This window comes from Vigna unguiculata, chromosome 7 (assembly GCF_004118075.2).
Source record: "Vigna unguiculata cultivar IT97K-499-35 chromosome 7, ASM411807v1, whole genome shotgun sequence".
Lineage (NCBI taxonomy): Eukaryota > Viridiplantae > Streptophyta > Magnoliopsida > Fabales > Fabaceae > Vigna > Vigna unguiculata.
In genome coordinates this window covers 32,714,368-32,740,359 of record NC_040285.1, presented here as the reverse complement: position 1 = coordinate 32,740,359, position 25,992 = coordinate 32,714,368, and the positions used below count along the sequence as shown (strand labels likewise).

The 25,992-nt window shown below is 26.8% G+C and overlaps 2 protein-coding genes across 2 annotated transcripts; both read left to right on the top strand.

Annotated features, from left to right (window-relative positions):
* Nucleotides 1-2,602: 2,602 nt before the first annotated feature.
* LOC114192264 (isoliquiritigenin 2'-O-methyltransferase-like) lies at nucleotides 2,603-5,025 on the top strand. The gene is made up of 4 exons (XM_028081926.1): nucleotides 2,603-3,104; nucleotides 4,024-4,337; nucleotides 4,419-4,483; nucleotides 4,567-5,025. Exons 1-4 carry the CDS (start codon nucleotides 2,668-2,670, stop codon nucleotides 4,861-4,863), a joined length of 1,113 nt encoding a protein of 370 aa, XP_027937727.1. The 5' UTR covers nucleotides 2,603-2,667; the 3' UTR covers nucleotides 4,864-5,025.
* Nucleotides 5,026-22,530: 17,505 nt separating this feature from the next.
* On the top strand, nucleotides 22,531-24,096 carry LOC114190466 (isoliquiritigenin 2'-O-methyltransferase-like). The gene is made up of 4 exons (XM_028079361.1): nucleotides 22,531-22,988; nucleotides 23,075-23,388; nucleotides 23,479-23,543; nucleotides 23,627-24,096. Exons 1-4 carry the CDS (start codon nucleotides 22,576-22,578, stop codon nucleotides 23,921-23,923), a joined length of 1,089 nt encoding a protein of 362 aa, XP_027935162.1. The 5' UTR covers nucleotides 22,531-22,575; the 3' UTR covers nucleotides 23,924-24,096.
* Nucleotides 24,097-25,992: the final 1,896 nt, after the last annotated feature.

Below are 25,992 nucleotides of genomic sequence, written 5' to 3'. Positions count from 1 at the left end.
TTCTTACCGTTAATTTTGATCAGATGGTGTTAAAGTTAACGCCACATGTCAATTTCTGTTTTTTTTTGAATTTTTTTAATGTTTTTTTAAATTTTTTACACGGGTCACTTCATATTTGTGCCAAGTGTTGGCACGTGGCATAGCTATGAAGTGACACGTGTAAAAAAAAAGAAATTCAAAAAATTCAAAAAAATCAGAAATTGACACGTGACGTTGACTTTAACACCGTTTGGTCAAACTAACGGTGAAGACCAAATTGAGTCATTTTTAAGAAAATGAGGACCACACTGAAATTTCATGACAAATAGAGGGATCAAAAGAGTAATTTAATTTTTTTTTGTTATAGTTGAAGTCATATGAAGTGAGACAACTTTAACTTATATAATTTATTTAATACTTATTTTAATAAATTTTCCAATTATTCATTCTATTAATACAAAATCACTATATTGAATTAAAATATTAAAAATAATTACAATATTAATAAAGTATTATTTTATTAAATTTTTGAATAATTTAAAATATTGAAAAAATATGAAAAATATTTAAAAAAATGAAGAGTTAAAGTTGTGTTCACCGTGGACTTAAGCAATAAAAGAAAAAAAAATTGTAACTAAAGCCTTTATAGGAATGAGGATTTCACTTCAAAAGAAAACTAAAGTTGTGTCATAACATACAACTTTAACTATAAAAAATGTTTACAACGGAAGTTTTCATATATTTGACCACTTCATTTTAAAGGAAAAAGAGCTGGTTTCACCTCATACAACTTAAGATGGCACAAATCTAATTCAATTAAGTCGTCACTGGTACGACTTAAAGTTTTTTAAGTCGTCCTCACATTTATCTTGTTATCTACTATTTTAGAAACAAACATCTTTTCATACATAAATGTAAAAGAAAATTAATTCATTTTGATAAATTAAGTTAAAAAGACGGCCTTAAATTGATAGATTAAAAATGTGTTAAAGTCCTATAATCGATATTTGAACCATTTTTTTAAATAAATTTTTAAAATAATTTAAAAAATAAATTAAATTGAATATAGATGGCGATCTCATTATCTTTAAATTTATTTCCATTTGTCTTTCCAACACTTGGGGGAATTTCGATAAATTGAGGCAGTGATTAAATTATTTTTAGTGCCGTATTGTTTGACAAACAAGTGTAAATGGTGGTGGAAAGGTGTCACGTTATTTTTCCTTAAACAAAAGCTAGCCAGAGAAAAACGCAGTCCCGTAATGTTCAAACTCTTCTTTCATATTTTTCTATTTTATCCTCTGCATTTATTTTCTATACAGTAGTCCCATTCATACTCAAATAACTTAAAATCCATATTTTGACATTTTACCATAAAAAATTATGCAACGTTTTTTTCAATGCATTGTTCTTAATCCACTCGAATATAATTATGAATTCAGTTTATGTCTCATTTTAATCATCTTTGAATAGTCAAAGTCACATAGATAAAGTATAGAGAAATTGAACATATTTTGATGGAGACAGCATATTGGGAATTATTATTTAGATAGCAAAATTTCTTCTCAAACACTTATAGAATTTATACATAAGTTAAAAATTTGATTTTTTAAAAAAATAATGTACTGTATGTCCCATCGGTCTATCGGTCATGTCCAGTCCTCAGGTCTATCGAACAAGATTGAGAAGGCTCGTGTATAAAACATATCCACCGGTCGAACGACCTTACGGATGAACTGTATAGGACCATCGGTCGATCGGTCTCGCAAACGAACCACGTTAAGGGCCATTGGTCTATCGGTATCATAAACGAGTAACATTAACTTATAGACCAATCGGTCGATCGACCTACATATTAATTACGCTCTACTCCACAACGGACCATTAGTCGTTCGGTCCCACACGAACAACGCCTTAACTTATAAAGGACAATCATTTGATCAGCCACCAGGTCGATCGGTCGGTCAATCTCCTAAGTAATTCGCGTAGCGCTTTATATATGACCATCGGTCGATCAGTTATAAACGAATTATTCACTTGTTAAAATCAGGAGATAACCAGCCTAGTCAAGCGGCCATCGGTCGCACGACCAAACAACACCAGTCAATCGGATTAATTGAATTAATTAACGTTAAGCAAGTCAGTAATCTTGATTAGAGGATCATTGGGCCATGATTAAGGAACCCTAATCACAGGCCCACACCGGAAACTATAAATAGGACCCAAAGGTAGATTGGTGAGGATCTTTAATTCGCATTTATTACTGCAGTTATACTGATACACCGATCGGTTCATTAACTGACTTAAGCATCGAAGCCTTTTAGACAGGTACCCTGATCGTCTGTTCGACCGAACGAGCGAGAAAGTGGATTTCTTGGAAAAGAAGTTATTATAATGGTGAGAAGAGAATATTTCAAGAAGAGGAGTGAGGTCGAAGAGGTTCTTAGTAGACTCTTGGTCCCTACATCCGAAACAAATAATATGAATGAATTTTTATATATCACAACAACCTTCCTTACATGCACACACCACGCTAAAAAAAGCATCCAAGACAGAAACAAGACAAAAAATGCAAAGTCTTCCATCTACGACTACAAACAGCTATAAAAAGAGCACACCGATGAGTAATTAAGCAGACACATTATAACCAAACCAGAAACCAAAGATCATTAGAGTTAAATTAAGAAAATGGAGGAATCCAATGTTGTTACCAAGAACAACCTCATTACAACTTCTCCTAAAAAAAGTGACGAAGGTGCTCGTGTATCTGCAATGCTGCTTAGTACTGCAGTTGTGTACCCTGCAGTTCTGAACGCTGCTATTGAGCTGAACTTGTTTGAGATCATAGCCAAGGCAACACCACACACTTCGTTCATGTCATCTCATGAAATCGCTTCCAAGCTCCCAAACCAACACCCTGACTTGCCTAATAGGCTCGATCGCATGCTGCGTTTGCTTGCTGGTTATTCTCTTCTTACCACTTCCACACGCACCACACAACACGGTGCCACCGAGACAGTTTATGGACTCTCGCAAATTGGACAATACTATGCTCCTGATGCAGCTACAGGCTACTTCGCTTCATTCGCATCCTTTCTCTCTTGTCCTGCGCTCTCACCACTTTGGTAAATGATTTTAACTCTTACACATGTCCTTCTTATTCTTACTTTTTTTTTTATTTCAGGGTCTTTTTTTCATTTGAATTTGTAAAGATAAATCAGTTGAATTCTTTTTTTTTAAATAGAAATAAGTCTTCATTATACTGTGAAGTCCTGCATCCCATCAATTTCATTTTTTTTTTTTAAAAAAGCAAAGTCATTATATATAGTGAAATTGTTCTCGAGGACTTCACTTTTCATTTTTATTTTTTTTTATGTTATAGTTATAATTTTTAAATGCGGTGGTTAAAGAAGGATACTTGGTCATTTTTCATGAAAGGAGCAGGATGTCTACACACACCCTATAATTCTGTAGCTTTTTCTCCGTTTCAAGTTTGAACACATGTTTATATCTTATTCTTTTTTCAATAGCAAGTTAGGATTTCATCTTTTAGATTCTATAATAAGACTTTTAAAATAAGATATACTGAAGTGAATAATCATAAATAAATTAATTTGTTTTATATATATATATATATATATATATATATAATATATACACCAGTGCTATGGAAAATTCTTTTAAATGGTCTGCAGTGGTTTTACTTTTTAATAAAAAAAAATTATTAGGGTGAAAGACAACTTTGACGACTTGTTTTTATTTTACAAAAAGAAAAATCATCTGATCCATTTTTGTAATAAGTCAAAAAAACCATCGAATACAAAAAAGCATATTCTTACTGTATCATGATATGAATAGTATTAAATATGAGCTTTTCATTTATCACTTTAATTAAGATTGTTTTTTGTTGACATAAAGGGTATGTGTAGCTTTATTAAGAAGAATCTTAAGCACTTTATTCATAAAGTCTAAATATTACGTCAACGGGACTAAAAGAAGGAAAGCTTACATTGCTCCAATATGGTTTTTAACTCTTTTTCTCAGGCCGAATTTCAAGGAAGCAGTGGTTGATCCAGACGTTGATCTATTCAAGAAAGTTCATGGGGTAACAACGTACCAGTATATGGAAAAGGATCCAAAAATGAACCAAATGTTTAACAGGACTGTGGCAGATTTGTGTGCAACAGATATGATTAGAATACTTGAAATATATACTGGATTTGAGGGAATATCAAGGTTGGTTGATGTAGGAGGTGCACATGGACAAAGCCTCAAAATGATAATCTCCAAATACCCTTCAATTAAAGGGATTAATTTTGATCTGCCCCACGTTATTGAGAATGCACCACTGCTATCAGGTAGCCTGATATATCTAATGTTTTATCATATATATATCAAAGGGTTAATTTAAATTGTAAACTCGGTGAAATTTTGTTAAGGGGTTGAGCATGTTGGGGGAGATATGTTTGCAAGAGTTCCAGAGGGTGACGCCATGATACTAAAGGTCAGTATATAGAGATGTTGAATTAATCTAATTTAATTTTGAAGGTTCTAAATCTTTTTCTGTCTTTTATGATGTTGTTTTAGTCTGTGTTGCACAACTGGTCTGATGAGAAGTGCGTAGAAATTTTAAGCAATTGTCACAAAGCACTGTCTGGAAATGGGAAGGTGATTATTCTGGAGATCATAATGCCAGAAGAACCAGAAGCAACCGAAGAATATAAGCTTTTTTCCTCCGTCGACAACCTAATGTTTATCACAGCAGGTGGAAAGGAAAGAACTGAGAAACAGTACGAGAATTTGTGCAAGCTCGCTGGTTTTTCAAAATTTCATGTTGCTTGTCCTGCCTCCTCTGGTCCGGGAGTGATGGAATTCTACAAATAAGTTAATTGACAATAGTTGAGGATGTTAATTAGAGTAAAAGTGTGAAGATCAAACAATAAAGTCTTCCATGTGAGGTGTGGGGCCACATTCTTGTCCGCTTTCCATTTTCATGTGATGTATTGTCTGCAGTGCACTTAAAATAATTTGGATTTCATGTCTTAATTTTGAATAATACAAATATGAAGATAAAATTCAGATTTTCGAATAAAAACGAATATTAACGGAATATTTTAATCTAAAATTAATATATATATATATATATATATATATATATATATTTATATTTATGATAACGACAGTAGTATAAAGTTATATGACCTTAAACAATATTTAATATATTTTTTACACATAATCAAATTGATTGAAGAGTTGAAGGAAATTTTAAAGGCTATAAGACTAAGTTGATCCGCAAGTTGCAGAGTTAGATTATTTTATCCTAATTTATAAAATAAAATTTGTTTTAATCAACAGTGGCAGTCATTTTTAAACAATAAAACTTGCAGATGCTTTAATTAATGCAAAATTGAAATTTTTTTTAATAACTTGGAAATAAAAGTATTGATAGTCTTTTTAGTCAAGCGTGATTAGAGATGACAAATAAACTCGTTTCCGTGAGTATAATTCGAACCCGTCCCCGTTTTGACGGGGAATCCCTGCATTGACTGGGTATAGGTATGGGTATGGGGAATCCCCGACTTTTTCAATGGGTATGAGGATGGTTATGGGTATGTACATAGAGATGGCAAATAAACCCGTCCCCGTGGGTATTGCCCAAACCCGTCCCCGTTTTGACGGGGAATCCCCGCATTGACTGGGTATGGGTATGGGTATGGGGAATCCCGACTTTTTCAGTTGGGTATGGGGATGGGTATGGGGATGTACATATACCCGCCATAATACCCGTCCCCGCCATATCTCTATTCTCGTTTAAATTATTAAAATATTCACAATTAATCAAGTAACTCCTATATATATATATATATATATATATATATATATTTTTTTTTTTTCTATTTTTTTTCTTTTAATTATTTCATTTGTCATGAAACTCATTCTCATCTCCAATATATTTTTTTATCTTATCATAACCTTTATGTAATTATGTTAAAATGATGTATGTTAATAAAAAAAATATTATGCCTCACATTTAAATATTTATATTATTTTTTAATATTTTTATTTATTATAAATTTTCCTTTCACATGAGAATGTTTATACTCTCAATTTAAGGTAATATAAAAAAAATTCTTTACTTATTATTATTATTATTAATTTTTGTTTAATTTGAAGAACTCTTTTGTTTCATTAAAATAATTTTCGTTATTTTTCAACCATTAAGTATATATGTTGATATTTGAAAAGTTTTCTTAGTTCTCTAAGATATTTTTCGTCTTATCATACCTTAGTTATACATTTGATTTCCTTTGTGTGATTTTTTTCGATAGTCTCTTAAATTATTTCTAAAACACACATTTGTTAGTTTTTTAATATTTTTATTTATTGTTTTTATTTTCATTATGTAGAACAATATTTCGATATATTCTATCTAATTATTTTTTATTTTATAACTCATTATTAATCATAATGTAATTTTTTCACTTTAAATTCTGTTTGAAGTGGTTAAAATTATATATATATATATATATATATATATATATGTATATATATATATATAATGATATTTAGGAATAATATATGATAATTCACTACAGGGAAAACATGAAATGGTGACTGATTTAGTCAGCAACCCATATCAGTCACTATTTTTCGTCATTGGTGGTAGTAGTTGATTTACTGTCTGAATCAATGACTAAATTAGTGACTGATTCAATGATCGAATCGATACTTGATTTAGTGACCAATTTAATTACTAATTTATTTGTAACTTAATGACAAATTTTTTGGTCACTAATGATATTTCTATTTAATTTTAACCCTTCAAACATAATTTAATAATTAGTTCTCTAAGGTATTTTTCATTTTATCATACCTTAATTATACATTTGATTTTCTTTGTGCAATTTCTTTCGATAGTCTCTCAAATTATTTCTAAAACACACATTTGTTAGTTTTTTAATATTTTTATTTATTGTTTATTTTTATCATGTAGAATAATATTTCGATATATTCTATCTAATTATTTGTTATTTTATAACTCACTATTAATCATACTGTAATTTTTTTCACTTTAATTGTATAAATAACTTTTATTTACTACAATATAAAAATTTAATGTAATTGCTATGAATATTTTTTTGTCACTATCCAACATATATTGAAGTTCAAAAGATACAAAATCTATGTCAAAATTTTATTATTATGTTTATCATTTGTTCTTTGTGTCATTTTGATCAAGTGATGTATTCTAACTTTTATTAGTGTATAAAAAAGAGATTCATTATAATTTAAAAAATTGAAGTAAATAAACATTTAAAATATATTTTAATTTGAATATTTGTTTTCCTTTTATTATTATGTTTATTATTTGTTCTTTGTATCATTTTGATCAAGTGATATATTATAACTTTTATTAGTGTATAAAAAAGAGATTCATTAGAATTTAAAAAATTGAAGTAAACAAACATTTAAAATATATTTTAATTTGAATATTTGTTTTCCTTTTATATTTTTTTGAAATATTTTTTAATTTTATCAACTAAGTTCATCAATGTTGTAGTTTGCAAATTTAATAAATGTTTTGGTTCACATGAAATTTTATTTGGTATTCTAATATAAAATGTAAACAATTATAATTTATTTTAAGGTATTTGGCATCGAAGAAAATCCTCCTAATATTGAATATTTCATAATATTATGTTTTCTTTACCGTAATTATTTCTTTTATAAAAATTAATATTGAAGTAGTTAGAACACGGGTACGAGTATGGGTACGAGATTATACCCGTTACCCGGTGGGGATGGGAATGGGAAAAAAGTTTGATACCCGTTGGGTTTGGGTATGGGGATGGGGATGAATTTTTTATGCGGGGATGGGTATGGGATAGTGTTAAGACTTTGGCAAGTGTACCAAGTCGCGCAAGTAGTAACCGGTAAGACCGGGATATCGTTTCCCAAGAGACTCGTGTATACTAATTAATTGCGTAATTAGTGACTAATTTAAACTAATGAATAAATCCATATTTTGAGTTTCAACGTATGAAGTTAAACTTTGCATAAATAATTAAAATTGAACTTTGGAAGTTAAAGGCACTTAGTGAATGGAAAAGATTAGAAATGATATGACTTGATATTACCGGGGTTAGAATTCACCAACTATGCTCTCATGCAACTACAATTTAACATCCTCTTCATTAATATGCTAATGCTAACCCACAATATTACTCAAACCCTAATTCCTTAATAGATTGAGTCTAAATTTCCTTATTAAAAGCCAATTCCTTGAACTCTTAATAAGCAAATTTGCTTTATGCACAAAGGTTTAAGACAACCAATGGGTCAAGCCCCATTCCTAGGTACTAGCTCCATTGAGTTTTCTTATTCCGAATCTAGGTTTCAAAAGATATTTCCACACCCAATGAACTAAAAATCATGCAAGAGATGGCTAAATCAATGCAAGCTTTAAGTGAAGAAATAAGAAGACTAGCAATTAATGAAAGAGTCATATATATAATCAAAACATTTGCATTTACACAAGAGTTTTGTGGCTACATCTAACCCCAACAAAAATGGGTTTAGCTCTCCATTGCCATGGAAAGCTCAAGCTTAAAAATGGAAGAGATGGAAGAGAAAGAGATACAAAGAGGAAGATGGAGCTGTTCCCACAAGCCCTAGCACTCTTCCAAGCTCTCCAAATGTGTTCTTCGTGCCTCCAAAATGCCAAAGATCAGTTTCTCCTCGTGAAAACAGAAGAAAAAGAGCCAACTTGCCACATCAGCGAACACTGGCGCCTGGCGGAAGGGTCTCACCGCCAGGCGGTATCGAGCAAACAGAGGGCAAAACTGGCAGCTACCGCCTGGCGGTGTCCAGTTACCGCCAGGCGGTTCGTAACAGGGGCGCCTGGCTGGCGCTTGACTGGCGGTCTGTTCCGCCTGGCGCTTGCTTCATGTCGTCAGGCGCTTTCTGTTGACATTTTTCTTCTTCTCCTTGCTATTCCGGGTCACTCATTAATCTGGATTTTTGGACAAAGCTTCCCATCTACAAAAAGGACACAAAAAATAGGGATTAATGGTATATTTAGATAAATGTAACCGAAAATGTATTTATTTACAAAAGTAAGGTAAAATTGAGGATTAAGTAGGTTAAAAGCTTTGGAAGAGATGATTTTGCTAATGAAATATAGCTTGGATAATGGTAAAAATTAACATTATCAGATAGCGAAACCCGTCCCCGCCCCGCCCCGTTGCCATCCCTATATGTACATATCCCCGCCATAATACCCGTCCACTCCATATCTCCGTCATCATTTAAATTATTAAAATATTCATAATTAATTAAGTAACCTTATATATATATATATATACATATATATATATATATATATATTTATTTCTCAATTTTTTATTTCTTCTAATTATTTGGGTTGTCATGAAACTCATTCACATCTCCAATATATTTTTCATCTTATCATAAAATTTATGTAATTATGTTAAAATTATGTATGTCAATTACAAATTTTTTATATCTCATATTTGAATATTTCTATTATTTTTTAATATTTTTATTTATTGTATATTTTCCTTTCACATGAGTATGTTCAATACTCTCAATTTAAGTGTTTAATAGCCTAAATCTTTCATTTACTAGGTAATATAAAAAAAATTCTTTACTTATTTTTATTAATTTTTGTTTCATTTGAAAAAACTCTTTTGTTTCGCTAAAGCAATTATTTTTCAACCATTGAGTATATATGTTGATATTTGAAAAGTGTTCTTAGATGTCTAAGGTTATTTTCATCTTATCATACCCTTAATTATACATTTATTTTCCTTTGTGTGATTTCTTTCAATTGTTTCTCAAATTGTTTCTAAGACATACATTCATTAATTTTTTAATATTTTTATTTGTTGTTTATTTTCATCATGTAGAATACTATTTCAGTATATTTTATCTAATTATTTTTATTTTTCAACTCATTATATCAATCATACAGTAATTTTTCACTATAATTGTATAAATAACTTTTATTTACTACAATATCCAAATTTAATGTAATTGCCATGAATATTTTTTCATCACCATCCAACATATATTGGAGTTCAAAAGATACAATAATCATGTTAAATTTGTTTTATTATGTTTATTATTTATTATTTGCGTCATTTTGATTAAGTGATGTATTATCATTTTTATTAGTGTATAAAAAAAGAGATTAATTAGAATTTAAAAAATTGAAGTAAACAAACATTTAAAATATACTTTAATTTGAATATTTGTTTTCCTTTAAATTTTTTTAAAAATATTTTTTAATTTTATCAACTAGGTTTCATTAATGTTTGCAGTTTGCAAATTTAATAAATGTTTTTGTTCTCATGAAATTTTATTTGGTATTCCAATCTAAAATGTAAACAATTATAATCTATTTCAAAGTATTTGATATCAAAGAAAGAACCATCCTTCTAATATTGAATATTTGATAATATTATGTTTCCTTTACCGTAATTTTTTATTATTTTATAAAAATTAATTAAAATTTATATTGAAGTTAGTAAGGAAACGGGTACGGGTATGGGTACGAGATTATACCCGTTAACCGGTGGGGATGGAGATGGGATAAAACTTTGATACCCGTTGGGTTTGGGTATGAGGATGGGGATAAATTTTTTTTACGGGGATGGGTATGAGATAGTGAAACCCGTCCCCGTCCCGCCCCGTTGCCATCCCTAAGCGTGATAGTCATTTTTGGACTTTTTGTCTCTTATAGATTTTTATTGAACTTTATAACGTGAGTAGACCATCAAATTTTTTTTTCTATGTAGATTATTTTATTATTTCAAATAGTTCATGTTAGGTATTATTATGAATCGACAATATCGACATACTAATGTTTATTAATGATTTGTTATTATATAAAAAATTATTAAAAAGATAAATGAAATTAAACAATACAAAATATGGAGAATCACACTGAATTTGTGATAAAATTACACTTTACAAAAACATAGTTAAACTATACCTAATATGAAAAAAAAATCTAAATAAACACAAATAGGTAAAACAGTAAACCATTTATATTGTTCTTTATGAATTAAAACTAAATTAATTAACTTGTCAGTACAATAATTCCCTTCACAAAAAATATGAGAAATTTTGAACTGCATATGCTTACAAAAATGCAAGCATTGACAGTATGTCCCTCGATGAGACTATGATTCCAAATGAACTACTTGTTGATCCACAAAATCATGACACACTAAAAAAGAATCATTCTCCAACCAAAGTCTTTGATAGCCCTCCTTCTAAGCATGTTCCAATGCATAAATGATCACCATAAATTTGACATAAATAGAAGTTTGTACGTCTAGAAAAGCTGAAAAAATACCTCAACTTCCTTTAAAAATACTAGCACATGAAGTCAAACCAAGATAACCTCCAGCTGCTGCAGCAATAGTCACCTTAAGTCAATTGACATATGAAACTTGTGAACTTGTCATATTAATTACTTCCGTAAATGAGATCATCCTACATTCCCTCGTTTGAAGATTGAAGATTTTCAACACCAACAAATCAGAGATAGTCTTGTCACCACATTTCATCCAATTAAAAATTAATATAATTAGTTAAAATTCATTTCCAATTAAAAGTTAATACAAAACTACAATACGCAAAACCACAGCACCACCTAATTAAAAATTAACATAATTGATTTTTTTTTTCAGCCACAAATTTTGGATACACACAAACACTTATTTTGCCTCTTTAATTTCATTTCAATTCTCCTTGTATCTCTCGTATTTTATTTAAATTTTAAAGGTTAAAATTGGATTAATTTCTACTATCACTAAAAACTAATAATTTTTAACTCACATAGGGATAAATTTTGTACTAAATTTAAGTTTGATTAAGTATTAACAAGGGATTAATTTTATTTTCATGGATGTGTGGTTGATGATATATATTATGTTTGTATAAAAAGTAAAATCTATGATCCGTGTTACGGTCTCTCAATTTACGATTATATAAACCCTTAACGATCTTAAACATAATCTCCTTTTTAACTATCTTGAGCTCTACCACTCCCCCTCTAATGAAACTATTTTGATTAGGAAAAAATATTGGTACTAACAATCATTGCAAGTTTATCAGTGAAAGGTTTTGTAACAATTTTGAAACGAAAATTAGCCATTGCTATAAGAAAAAAATCAGTTAGGAATAAGAAAAATAATATTCAAATTTATACTAGAGATGATCCAACCTTACCGAAAGAATTGTTGGACAACTTTACAAAGATCAACACAACAATATTCCAAAGGGAATGATAAAAACATCCACCAAAGTCATCTGAATCAGGAACGCTACCACCATTAAGAGAAAAAAATTGCATGTTTCACCTCACTAAGATAAGGACATGTAATTAAAAAATTATTTTCATTATCAATAACTAGAAAAAGAATATAAGAAGCAACAAAAAACTACATAAAAGTAATATAAACAATAAAAGTGGTAGCAACAACGTATAAATTATTATAAAAAGACAAAACAAAATCTTCAATTATATGTGGATCAATATAACTTCATCATGATGACTCAACTTAAAAATACCTGATGCATTATGTCTCTTGCAAACAACAATATAAAAAAAATGCTATATTCTTATTCCCATCTTTAAACCAATTCATTTTAATAGTTTCCTTTCCGATAAACAATTCGACAATCAAGAGAAAAATACAAAATTTAAATAATTTGTTGTTTTACCCTCATTAATTAGCAAAGTATTTAAATAAGATGAAAAAACATCCAAAATTTGTTGTTGAATATTATATTAGAAAGAAAGCCTTTCACTGTTAAAGTACAATTTCTTTTTTCGAAAGACTAAATTATCATAATGTTTTATCTAATTTTGTAGGTTTTTTTATACTTATTTCTACTATTTGAGGATTAATTTTTATCAACATTTTTCTCTAATTTTATAGATTTGTATATTTATTTATTTACTTAATTAAAATTTTATAATTTTTTGGTCTCAATATAAATTTAAAAAATATATTTAACAATATTTATAAATTAATTGGAAATAAAAAGTTTGAAGAATGATTATAATAAAGAAGATAATTTAAATATATTGTAAATATTGTAATATAAAAATTATCATTATAAAATATTGTAGTTGTGGTTGGTTGGTGTTTGTAAAATTAATTTTATTAAATGTATATTATTTAGTTAAAATAATTTATGTAATAATTTTTTGTGTGTGTAATAAGTTAGAAAATATAATAAGATAATAATATGATTGTAGGTGGAAATATGTGAAAAAAATTTAATGTAAAATTAAAAATTAGTAATATGAATGTAAAACATTTAGGTTTATTTATAAAAAATATATATTTAAAGAAAAGATTAAAAAAATATAAATTTATTTTTTTAAAAAAAGTTATGTTTAGAAAAAATATATAAATTTAAAGTGAAGCAAAATATAAAAATTCTTAATAGAATTTTATAAGAAAATTAAAATACAAAAGGTATAAAATTCAAATTTTCAATTTAAATTCTCAAATTAGATAATTATTTGTTAAAGTTATTAGTTATTTAAATTAAAGTTATTAATTATAAAAAAATAAATTACTTAGTAATAAAAAAAAATTTGAAAAAAGTTAGTAAAATTTTTACTTCTTATTTATTTCACTACAACACAATTATCAAATAATGACCAATTTTATGAAGAAAAAAAAGTTTAGAGATTAATTTCGTAATTAAAAACTAATTTAGGAACAAATTCTTTTGGTAGCCAAAATTTAAGTAGTGACCAATTTAGAAATCAATTCATAATAGAAATTAGTTTAGTTGCAAATTTAGAGACCATTTATAATTTTTTGAAATTATTTTAGTTACCGATAATTTTTAGTTTATAAATGAGTATCTAAATTGACTACTATAGTGACTAATTATTTTTTTGTCACTAAAATGGGTCATTAATCAAAAAATTTCTGGTAATGTTTTCTTTTGATTTTTGTCATCTTCTTTCTCACATTTTTTTATTTACATCTATTTTTGGAGTTTGTTTTTTTAATTTTATTTATCCACATACTTACAAAGAAAATTAAAACTAAAACAATTATTACTTTTTTTACTATTTTTAACTCAATTTATTTCGATAAAAGATTATTAAAAATATACATCCACCATATAAATTTGGTTATTTTTTTAACTCAAGTCATGTTAGTATATTCTTATTTAAGTTTGGATCTCACCTAAGTTCGTATTTGGAAATGAAAAAATTTCAAATTAATAATTGTGTGACTTTATTTGTAGAAAAAATCATGTAAAGTCATTTAGCGACTATATTTGATTCATTCACATGTGATTGTCTATTGACCATTTTGTAAAATGTGACAAAAGGTGAAGAGCGCACCTGAAACATGATCTTATCATAAATAAGGAAAATTTTTCAAGTGACTCATATTGACATCAAGATTGACACTAATGATTGTAAGATAACATTGGGTTGATCAACTTCAACTTCGTCTAGACCAATGTCAAATTCACTAACTGCTGTGGAAAGATGACCTCATTCATGATTTGTTCGATCTCTTCTCAAATTTATTATATGACTTGTTGTTAAGAGTTCTTAATATCTTTTTTATTTAAATTAGGTTTAGAAAATAATTTTGTTTTTAAAATATATTTTAATTTTAAAAATTAGTTATTATTTTAAAATTAAAAAATCAAGATTGAGATATTATAAATATTTTATACTTTATATTCTATTACATTTTATATATATATATATATATATATATATATATATAAATGAAGTATACAAATAAATTAAAATCACAAGATCCTTCGCATAACATATCTTATATATTTAACATATATCTCATATTTTCATAATAACTAAAATTTCTAAATCTCTTATATAACTCTTAAAATTCTATAAATCTATATCTAATTAAATTTGTATTAAACTCTTTAGATCAATTTGAAAATTTAAGTTGATATTTACTGTACTTTATCAAAATAAAAATACTTTTAGAATGTATTACTTTACAACATTCAATCATAAATATAAATTTAAATATAAATATTATTTTATCTTATATACATATAACAAGTTTTTTTTGTAATTTTTTATCCACATTAAAAAAAAACAGCTCAGAATTCAATTTCGTGAAAACGGAATTCCGACTCATGTTCTAACGTAGAGTCTATATGTGTAATTATTGGTGGAAATAGTGCTGAACAAAAAATGCGAAATATATTCACTACAATCAATATTATTATTTTATTTTATTTTTCTAAATCATTACACCAAAACTTTTTGTTATATAAATTATTTTAACCAAATAAATATATATTTAACAAAATTAATATCACAAAAAACAACCATATTTCCAATATTTTATTATGATAATTTTTCTGTTACTATAATTACAATATATTTAAATTATTTTATCTATTATAATTATTCTTCAAATTTTTCATTTCTAATTGATTTATAAATATTAAATTAAATTTATTTTTTAAAATTTATACTAAAAATTATAAATTTTTGATAAAATAATTTATTATAAATAAATATACGAATCTATAATACTATAAAAAAATTGCAAGAATTCGATCTGAGTGATTACAACTCCTTAATAGCCGACTCATGACAATAAAATTAAAAAAATAGTTTTTAACAGGGAAAGTCTCATTTTTCGGTCAAAATTTATCACGACTTCGTTTCACGTCATTCAATGTTGTCTTCATTTAATATTGATCACAATTACGTATTGATTAGAATGATTTGAACGACTTAGTTTTTTATTTCTAAACTTTCCACTGATTTTGACCTTGAAAAAGAAACACAGATAACATTGAAAAACGCAGGTACCAAATTTTTCATTCCACATTAGAAAATATATACCTAATATTAGCAATGAATAACATTGATTCTTCATAACATAAATAATCATTACAAAAGTACACAAAATAAATTAAAAAAAAAACAATTCATATCTTCTACAAATAGTATTCCAAATAGTTAAGAAAATAATAATTAATATAGATAAAAAAAATAGTGTAATTGTACTATATAAAATCGAGACCATCTGAGTCAGATTTATTATAAAAGAGGGAGCATATAATAGGTACATCTTGTCAATAATTACATGAATTATATGAGGCCGAAGTATCTTGACTAGGTTTTTTTATTTTAGGCCAATAATCATATAGGAAAATTCCAGCCAACGGCTATATGACTAGGACATCTCGATCAGGGACAACATGAGGTCTTGTGCCAACAGGGATCATATTAACCTCAACAACACATTAGCATTCATTAGCACCAGCGAACACGCGTGACAGATGTTGCGTCGTCGCGTATGTGTATTTGTATTTTTTAATTTTTAAAAAATTTAAGATTAATAATAAATATATAATTTTTAAAATAATTATTAAATATAAAATTAAAAAAAAGATATGTAGAAAGAAAATTTAAATAATAATTTAAGACAAAAGAGATTTCAAAAGAGATTTGTAGAAAAATGATTAAAAATAAATTATTTATAAAATAATTAATTTTTAAAATAACTAAAGATAAAACGGGTATTATGAAATGTGGATACAAAAAAGAGGAATTTCCTATATTGTTATAGATAGATATAGATTAATGGAAATATATAAACTTTCCTAAAATGAGTCAAATGAATTAATGAGAGTGAGGTATATCTCCATGTAAATAGTATCAGAGAAACCTATTCTTACTAAAACTTAGAATTTATGTTTTCTCATCATCGACTTTAGTCAGATTATCTAGACTATATCTACCGTTACTAGGGATGGCAACGGGGCGGGGACGAGATTCACTATCCTATATCCATTCCCGTAAAAAAAATTCATCCCCATCCTCATACCCAAACCCAACGGGTATCAACGTTTTATCCCATCTCTATCCTCACCGGATAACGGGTATAATCTCGTACCCATACCCATTTTCTTACTACTTCAATACAAATTTTAATTAATTTTTATAAAATAATAAAAAATTACGGTAAAGGAAACATAATATTATCAAATATTAAATATTAGGAGGGTGATTGTATCTTCGATATCAAATACTTTGAAATAAATTATAATTGTTTACATTTTATATTGGAATATCAAATAAAATTTCACGAGAATTAAAACATTTATTAAATTTGCAAACTGCAAACATTAATGAAACCTAGTTGATAAAATTTAAAAATATTTTTAAGAAAATGTAAAGGAAAACAAATATTCAAATTAAAATATATTTTAAATGTTTGTTTACTTCAATTTTTTAAATTCTAATGAATCTCTTTTTTTATACACTAATAAAAATGATAATACATCACTTAATCAAAATGACGCAAATAACAAATAATAAACATAATAAAAAAATTTAACATGGATATTGTATATTTTGAACTCCAATATATGTTGCATGATGATAAAAAAAATATTCATTACAATTACATTAAATTTTGATATTGTAGTAAATAAAAGTTATTTATACAATTATAGTGAAAAATTACAATATGATTGATATAATGAGTTAGAAAATAAAAAATAATTAGATAAAATATACTGAAATAGTATTCTACATGATGAAAATAAACAACAAATAAAAATATTAAAAAATTAACAAATGTATGTCTTAGAAACTATTGAAAGAAATCGCACAAAAAAAATAAATGTATAATTAAGGATATGATAAGATGAAAAATACCTCAGACATCTAAGAACGTTTTCAAATATCAACATATATACTCAATGGTTGAGAAATAATTGTTTTAGCTAAACAAAAGAGGTATTCAAATGAAAGAAAAATTAATAAAAATAAGTATTTTTTTATATTACCTAGTAAATGAAAGGTTTATGCTTTTAAACACTTCAATTGAGAGTATTAAACATACTCATGTGAAAGGAAAATATACAATAAATAAAAATATTAAAAATAATAGAAATATTCAAATATGAGACATAAATTTTTTTTAATTGACATACATCATTTTAACATAATTACATAAATGTTATGATAGGATGAAAAATATATTGGAGATACGAATGAGTTTCATAACAAACCAAATAATTAGAAGAAATAAAAAATTGAATATATATACATATATATATATATATATAGTGTTACTTAATTAATTGTGAATATTTTAATAATTTAAATGATGATGGAGATATGGCAGAGACAAATATTATGGTGGGGATATGTACATCCCCTAACCATCTCATACCTAATTGAAAAAGTCGGGGATTTCCCAACACATACCCATACCCATACCCAGTCAATACGGGAATTCCCCGTCAAAACGGGGACGGATTCGGGCAATACCCACAGAGACGAATTTATTTGCCATCTCTAACGGTTACCCATTTTTATTATATTTTAAATACAGATTCTCTATTGATTTTTTTTATTGTTCTCAGCTGAACATTAAAGATACACTTTATTGATATTTTAAATATCTTTTTAATATATTTTAAGACATTAAATTTAGTGGTAATTAGTGTATTGTGAAGACATAGCAAAAGAACAACACATAAAAACCCAACAAAAAATCTAAATTTTTCTTCTATTTTATCAAAGAGCAGCACAAGGATATTTCCAACATTTCAACCAGACTAAACAAGACCTCTTAAGATAATTCGGTTCCTTACAAAAACAATAATATAAAACAACAATAAAAATAATTATAATAATATAAATAAAAATAATTTTTTGTATAAAAAATAACCAAGAAACTATAATCATTATTAATAAAAAAAATAAAAAATCTTAACTAACATTAATAAAAAAACATAACTTATGTTGCCGAACACAATATATCTAATTGATATTTGTTGAACAAATTGTAATTAACTTAACCTAAAAATAATTTAACTGATAAATTAAAAACGAAATTTTCAACATTAGTCCGGAAATTATTTTTAAGATTAACAAAAGAAACCTACTAGCGTTGATGGGAAAATAATTTTAGTCTAATACCAATCGGTTAGAAAATAAACAGGATGTACTTTAATATAAACAAGCCTTCGCTAATATTTATAAAAATATATTAAAATTACTACAGTCAAGCCTTATTAAAATAATAATATTTTGGTATTAGTTAAGAGCACAACCACTTGACCAATATCATGTTAAATAAAAAAGATAATATTTTTCAATTAAAAGTTAAAATATAAAATAATTTAAAATATGTTTTTATTATATATTTCTAATTATATAAATATTTAAATGTATTGTAATTTTTAGAATTTAAATTCTAATTATTAATTATATTAGAATAATTTAATATGTAAATATAATAATCGTTTTAATTTATTTAATTAAAGGTATTGATTAATCAATTAAAATTTCAAAAAAGAAATATATATATATATATATATATATATATATATAAATGTTAAAAAAAAATTGATAGAGGAACCATGAGTTTCTTACTGTTTTACTACAATGGACCAGTCCATTCTACATTATTTTTACGAATTAATTGTGGACAGATTAATTTGTTTTGTGACTTAAAAATAAGAATAAATCTATAAGAATATAAGAGAATTTTTTTTTTCACATTTGAAAATATCGATTTTATTTTTTAAAATAAAATTATTTATCAAATTTTTAAAAATTGACCGTTATTTTTATAATTTTTTATTTATTTATCAATAATTACTCTCTCATCTTTTCATATATTTTACTTCATTTTTAATAAAAATAATTTTATTTTATACATTAATTTAATAACATTATATTATCATCACTTATTAATATAATATCACGTATATTTAAAAAATACGTATACACATACACTATTGCATTTGTATATACTGGTAAAATTATTATATTATTTATTTTATTTTGTTTATAAGTGTCTTTAAAGTTAATTTTTTAATTATATGATATTTTAAAAATTTTCATTTATATTTATTTTGTTATTATATGATTATATGTGCATGAAAATCATTTTATCTTTTTATTAATTTATCTTATTTTTCAATTAATTAATTTATATTCATATTGATGCCACATGTGTATAGAATTTATTGTACTTTTTTATTCATTTATTTTATTTTTAAACTAATTTTCGTATACTATCCATTTTATTTGTTTTTAATCTAATTTGCCGTAAAAATAACAATATATTTCACCTCTAACATTTAATATCAAATACATTATTATTTTAGCTCTTAAAAAAATTATTATTTTCTCTAAATTTTAAATTTTCATATCAATCTCCAAAATTATGTATAAAGTTTGAATTATTTTTTTAATCAATTTAATTCATTATATACATTTCTAAAAACTATTCTAAGAATTTGTTGATTTTTATAATAAGTAAATAATGATTTCTTTATTGAGTGCCCTTAGACACATTTTTAGACACATTTTAATCTGAAAAAAATTTCTAATATATTTTCAATATATTTATTATTAAGAAATAACTTATATTTAAAATATTAATTCCTTTGTTTTATACTATCTTTTTTGTTATTAATTTTGTCCTTTCATAACTTAAAATTACTTGATGATTTAATAAGTTATTAATGATTAACTTATATTTAAAATATTAATTCTATTATTATATTTTATAATTATTTTATCAAATTAAATTAAATTTAGAAAAAATATATCTTAGTTTTATATCTCAAAATAATACCGTTTATAGATTTCTTAATAATACATATTATTTATAGTCATATAAAAATATTGCCATATAAACATTAGACGTTAGACGACTTTGTCCACTCACTGATTAGACGAGTCTTGTAATACACATTAAATGAGTTTGAACATACACTAACTAGATGAGTCTAGTAGTACACGTTATACGTTATACGAGTTTGTCTGTATACTTATGAGATAAGTTTAATACTACATATTAGAAGAGTTTATCGATGCATTGATTATACGAGTCCACCAATACACATTAAACAAGTCTTTCCATACACTTATTAGACAAGTATTGTAAACAATATTACACTAGTCTAACAATACAATTAGACGAGACTCTACATACACATATTAGAAGAGTATGACAAAAATATATCAGACCAATCTAGCAATACACATTAGACAAGTCATTAATATATTGATTAAACAAGTCTAACCATACACATTAGATAAACTTTTTCATACACTAATTAGACGAGTCTATTAATACACATTAGATAAATATGTTCTTTCATGGATTATATGAATCTTGCAATATACATTAGGCAAATCTATTCATACACTAATTAGACAACTTTAGCAATATACATTATATGAGTATATCCCTACATTAATTAAACAAGTATATTGTACATAAAACATAAAACAAGTCATTGCATGCATTAATTAAATGAGATTAAGAATATGCATCAGGTGAGTCTATCCATACATTGATGCAACATGCATTAGATGAATTTATCAATACATTAAATGAGTCTAACAATATACATTAGACGAGTTTGTTTATAGACATATTGTATGAGTCTATTAATATACATTAAACAAATCTATCCATCCCCTTATTAGACTTGTCATGCAATACACATTAAATAATTTTGTCCATACACATTAGATAAGTACATTCATACACTAATTAGACGAGTCTAACATTAGATATTAGATGAATCTGTCGATGTTTTGATCATACGAGTCTAGCAATACGCATTAGACCAACCAATATGTTCATACACCGATTTTTATTTATAACGAATATACTCTATTTAATTTTTCATAGTCTATCTTTTGTATTTTTTTAGAGTTTATTTTATATTTTTTACATGTTATATCCTTTGTATGTTTACAAAATCTGCTCTTTACATTTTTACACATATATTGAATTTCTAAACCTATAAATAATTTTTCACATTGATTATATTTAAAAATTAATTATAAAATTAAAATTATTTTTTTTTCTTTAACCTCTAAATATGTTTTAATATAATATCTATTAAAAAAAATTAATATAATCTATCTTTACTAACATAAAAACACACAAAAAGAACATCAACCCATTCATACCACAACTTTAAAACTAGTTTTAAAGAAAATAATGATATTTTAACCAATTTTTTTGACATACTTTTAATCCACCACTCTAATCACCATTCAATTATTACATCATACCACTACAAAAATTGAAATAAATAATTAAAAAATGATTAAAATGATAGGTTAGAAATTAGTCAAAATATCATTATCTTTCAAATAAAAACATATACAAATTTGTGACGTTATAGTCAACCCCTTAACAAAATTAGTTTTTTTTTTTTATTATTTCAAAGCATATATAATGAAATTGATCATAATGAATTTCCGACAACGACCTTGCTTATATGCACACACCACGCTAAAATATTCAACCAACAGCACACAGAGACGTTATTGTTTACTTTTTCATTATAAAAAATTAGTCAAATGAATGGAGCCGCCGTGTCAGTATTCCATTCCCCCTTAGAAAAATCGCAACTGGGCAAGGCAAAGCCTTCCTTTACCGACTGCAAACAGCTATAAAAAGAGCACACTGATGACCAATTAAGCAGACACATTGTAACCAAACATCATTAGAGTTAAATTAAGAATCAAGAATAATGGGGGACCTCATTACAACTTCTCCTCAAAAAAGTGATGAAGGTGCTCGTGTATCTGCAATGCTGCTCAGTACTGCTGTGGTTTACCCTGCAGTTCTGAATGCTGCTATTGAGCTCAACCTGTTTGAGATCATAGCCAAGGCAACACCACACGGTTCATTCATGTCACCTCATGAAATTGCTTCCGAGCTCCCAAACCAGCACCCTGATTTGCCTGATAGGCTCGATCGCATGCTGCGTTTGCTTGCTAGTTATTCTCTTCTTACCAGTTCAACACGCACCACACAGCATGGTGCCACTGAGACAGTTTATGGACTCTCACAAATTGGACAATACTATGCCACCGGTGCAACTACAGGCTACTTCGCTTCATTCGCATCCTATCTCTCTTGCCCTGCACTCTCACAACTTTGGTAAATATTATACACTTTTTTCGTAAAGTCTAAATATTAAGAAGGAAACCTTACTTTGCTCCAATGGTTTTAACTCTTTTTCTCAGGCCGAGTTTCAAGGAAGCAGTGGTTAATGCAGATGTTGATTTGTTCAAGAAAGTTCATGGGATAGGAGCGTTCCAGTACATGGAAAAGGATCCAAAAATGAACCAAATGTTTATCAGGGCAATGGCAGATTTGTGTGCAACAGATATGATTAGAGTACTTGAAATATATGCTGGATTTGAGGGAATATCAACGTTGGTTGATGTAGGAGGAGGAAATGGACAAAACCTCAAAATGATAATCTCCAAATACCCTTCCATTAAAGGAATTAATTTTGATCTGCCCCAAGTCATTGAGAATGCACCACTGCTATCAGGTAGCCTGATATACCTGATGTTTTGTCATATATCAAAGGGTTAATATAATTATATAATTTAAATTCTAAACTCCGTGAAATTTTGTTAAGGGGTTGAGCATGTTGGAGGAGATATGTTTGCAAGAGTTCCAGAGGGTGACGCCATGATACTAAAGGTCAGTATATAGAGATGTTGAATTAATCTAATTTAATTTTGAAGGTTCTAAATCTTTTTGTGTGTTTTATGATGTTGGTTTAGGTTGTGTTGCACAACTGGTCTGATGAGAAGTGCGTAGAAATTTTAAGCAATTGTCACAAAGCACTGTCTGGAAATGGGAAGGTGATTGTTCTGGAGATCATAATGCCAGAAGAACCAGAAGCAACGGAAGAATCTCAGCTTATTTCCTGCCTGGACAACCTCATGTTTATCTCAGCCGGTGGAAAGGAAAGAACTGAGAAACAGTACGAGAATTTGTGCAAGCTCGCTGGTTTTTCAAAATTTCATGTTGCTTGTCGTTCCTCCTCTGGTCCGGGAGTGATGGAATTCTACAAATAAGTTAATCGACGATAATTGGGGAAGTTAATTTGAGTAGAAGTGTGAAGATCGAACAATAAAGACTTCCAGATGAGGTGTGGGGACCACTTTCTTCTCCGCTTTCCATTTTCATGTGATGTAACGTCTGCAGTGCAGTTAAAATAATTTGGATTTCATGTCTTTCAAAAGTAAAACTGTTTAATAATATTATATATATATATATATATATATATATATATATATATATATATATATATATATATATATATATATATATATATATATATATATATATATATATATATATATACACTTACGATAACGATAGTAGTATGAACTTATATGACTTTAAACCAAGGATACACAAAAATATGTGTATCATAATATACTATTTCATACGTGGATATGTTTATTTTTGAAATAATAACATACGATAATAGATACATAATATATAAATATTGAAAAATATACAATAATTTTCATAAATATAATAAAGATATGATTGTTAATGTGTAAATCTAAAATTTTTAATTAGAGACCAACTATTTTGGTAGCCAACACCTGGTAGTTAATGTTAGTGACCAATTTAAAAATCATTAAAAATCATTTAAAAATTATCAATTTAGAGACCAATTATAATTTTTTGAAACTATTTTAGTTGTCAATTTAATCATTATATAGTAACTAATTATTTTTTGTCACTACAAGTGTTCACTATTTAAAGATTGATTTTATTGTTGTGTACTACGACTTTATAAAGTAGATACTTCATTGATAAGTATTGTTAAAGTATCCTAAAGTATCGAACAAGATATGTGTCAGACACGGATACATGACCAAAGTTAAAGTATTGGTGCATCATAGCCTTAAACAATATTTAATATATTTTTACGCATAACCAAACTGATCGAATAGTTGAAAGAAATTTAAACGAGACGACTAAGTTGATGCACAAGTTGCAAATATGAAATGAAAATAACGTCGTGAGTTAGATTATTTTATCCTAATTTTAGAATAAAAATTGTTAATCAACAGTGATAGTCATTTCTAATCGATAAAAGTTTTAAATGTTTTAATTAATACCAAAATAGCAAAAATTGTTAATAACTTAGAAATAAAAATATTATTTTTAAGTATTACTATGAACTTTGACATATCATTTATATTGACATCGTAGTTATGCTAATGTCCCAAAGTCCATTAATAATTTGTCTTCATATAAAAATGTATTAACAAGAAAAAAAATATAAAAGAGTACAAGATCACACCAAATCTATGATAAAAAGTTATCCTTCACGAAATATAAACAATTTATGCTTATTATGAAAAAAATTTAAATAAATACATGAAGGTAAGAGATTAAATCACTTATATTGTTCTCTATGAATCAAAGCTCAGCACAATGATTTCCTTCTAGAAAAACATGAGAAATTTTGAACTCCATATGCCCACAAAAATGAAGTATTGACGTTATCTCCCTCTAAGACTTCAAGGAACCACTCATTGATTCAAAAATCATGACACGCTAAATGTGAATCACTCTCCAACAAAAGTCTTTATATCCCTTCCTCCAAGCATGCTCCAATACATAAATGAGACCCATAAATTTGGCATAATAGAAGTTTGTGCACTCGAAAAGCTGAAAAACTACTTTGTCTTCCTTTGAAAATACTAGCACATGAAGCTAAATCAAAACAACCCCTAACGACTCCATCAATATTCACCTTAAGCCAATTGACAAATGGAACTTGTCATATTACTTCCATAAATGAGATCACACTACCTTCCCTAGTTTGAATATTGAAAATTTTCAACAAAAAAAAAAAAAAACAGACACACTATTACTCATATACTTCTTAGATTTATTTTCCGTCATACGCACTAACTCCTTGATTTGAAAAATAGTAAAAGGAATCGCAATTGGATCCTGAAATATACTCTAATATATCATCCTCCAAATCATTCAAATAATTATAGTAATGACAACCACTTTAATCATTTTAAGAAAAGGACAACAAGAAGATTTCATAAATTGAACAATAAATCCAAAGAAGAAAACTACAAATCCTAAAAAGCTTCCTTCAACCATG

Coding starts and splice junctions, on each gene's coding strand:
- LOC114192264 (XM_028081926.1), top strand. CDS start 2,668: ATGGAGGAATCCAATGTTGTTACCAAGAACAACCTCATTACAACTTCT. Junction 3,105..4,023: donor CCTGCGCTCTCACCACTTTG/GTAAATGATTTT, acceptor TCTTTTTCTCAG/GCCGAATTTCAAGGAAGCAG. Junction 4,338..4,418: donor GAATGCACCACTGCTATCAG/GTAGCCTGATAT, acceptor AATTTTGTTAAG/GGGTTGAGCATGTTGGGGGA.
- LOC114190466 (XM_028079361.1), top strand. CDS start 22,576: ATGGGGGACCTCATTACAACTTCTCCTCAAAAAAGTGATGAAGGTGCT. Junction 22,989..23,074: donor CCTGCACTCTCACAACTTTG/GTAAATATTATA, acceptor TCTTTTTCTCAG/GCCGAGTTTCAAGGAAGCAG. Junction 23,544..23,626: donor GTGACGCCATGATACTAAAG/GTCAGTATATAG, acceptor ATGTTGGTTTAG/GTTGTGTTGCACAACTGGTC.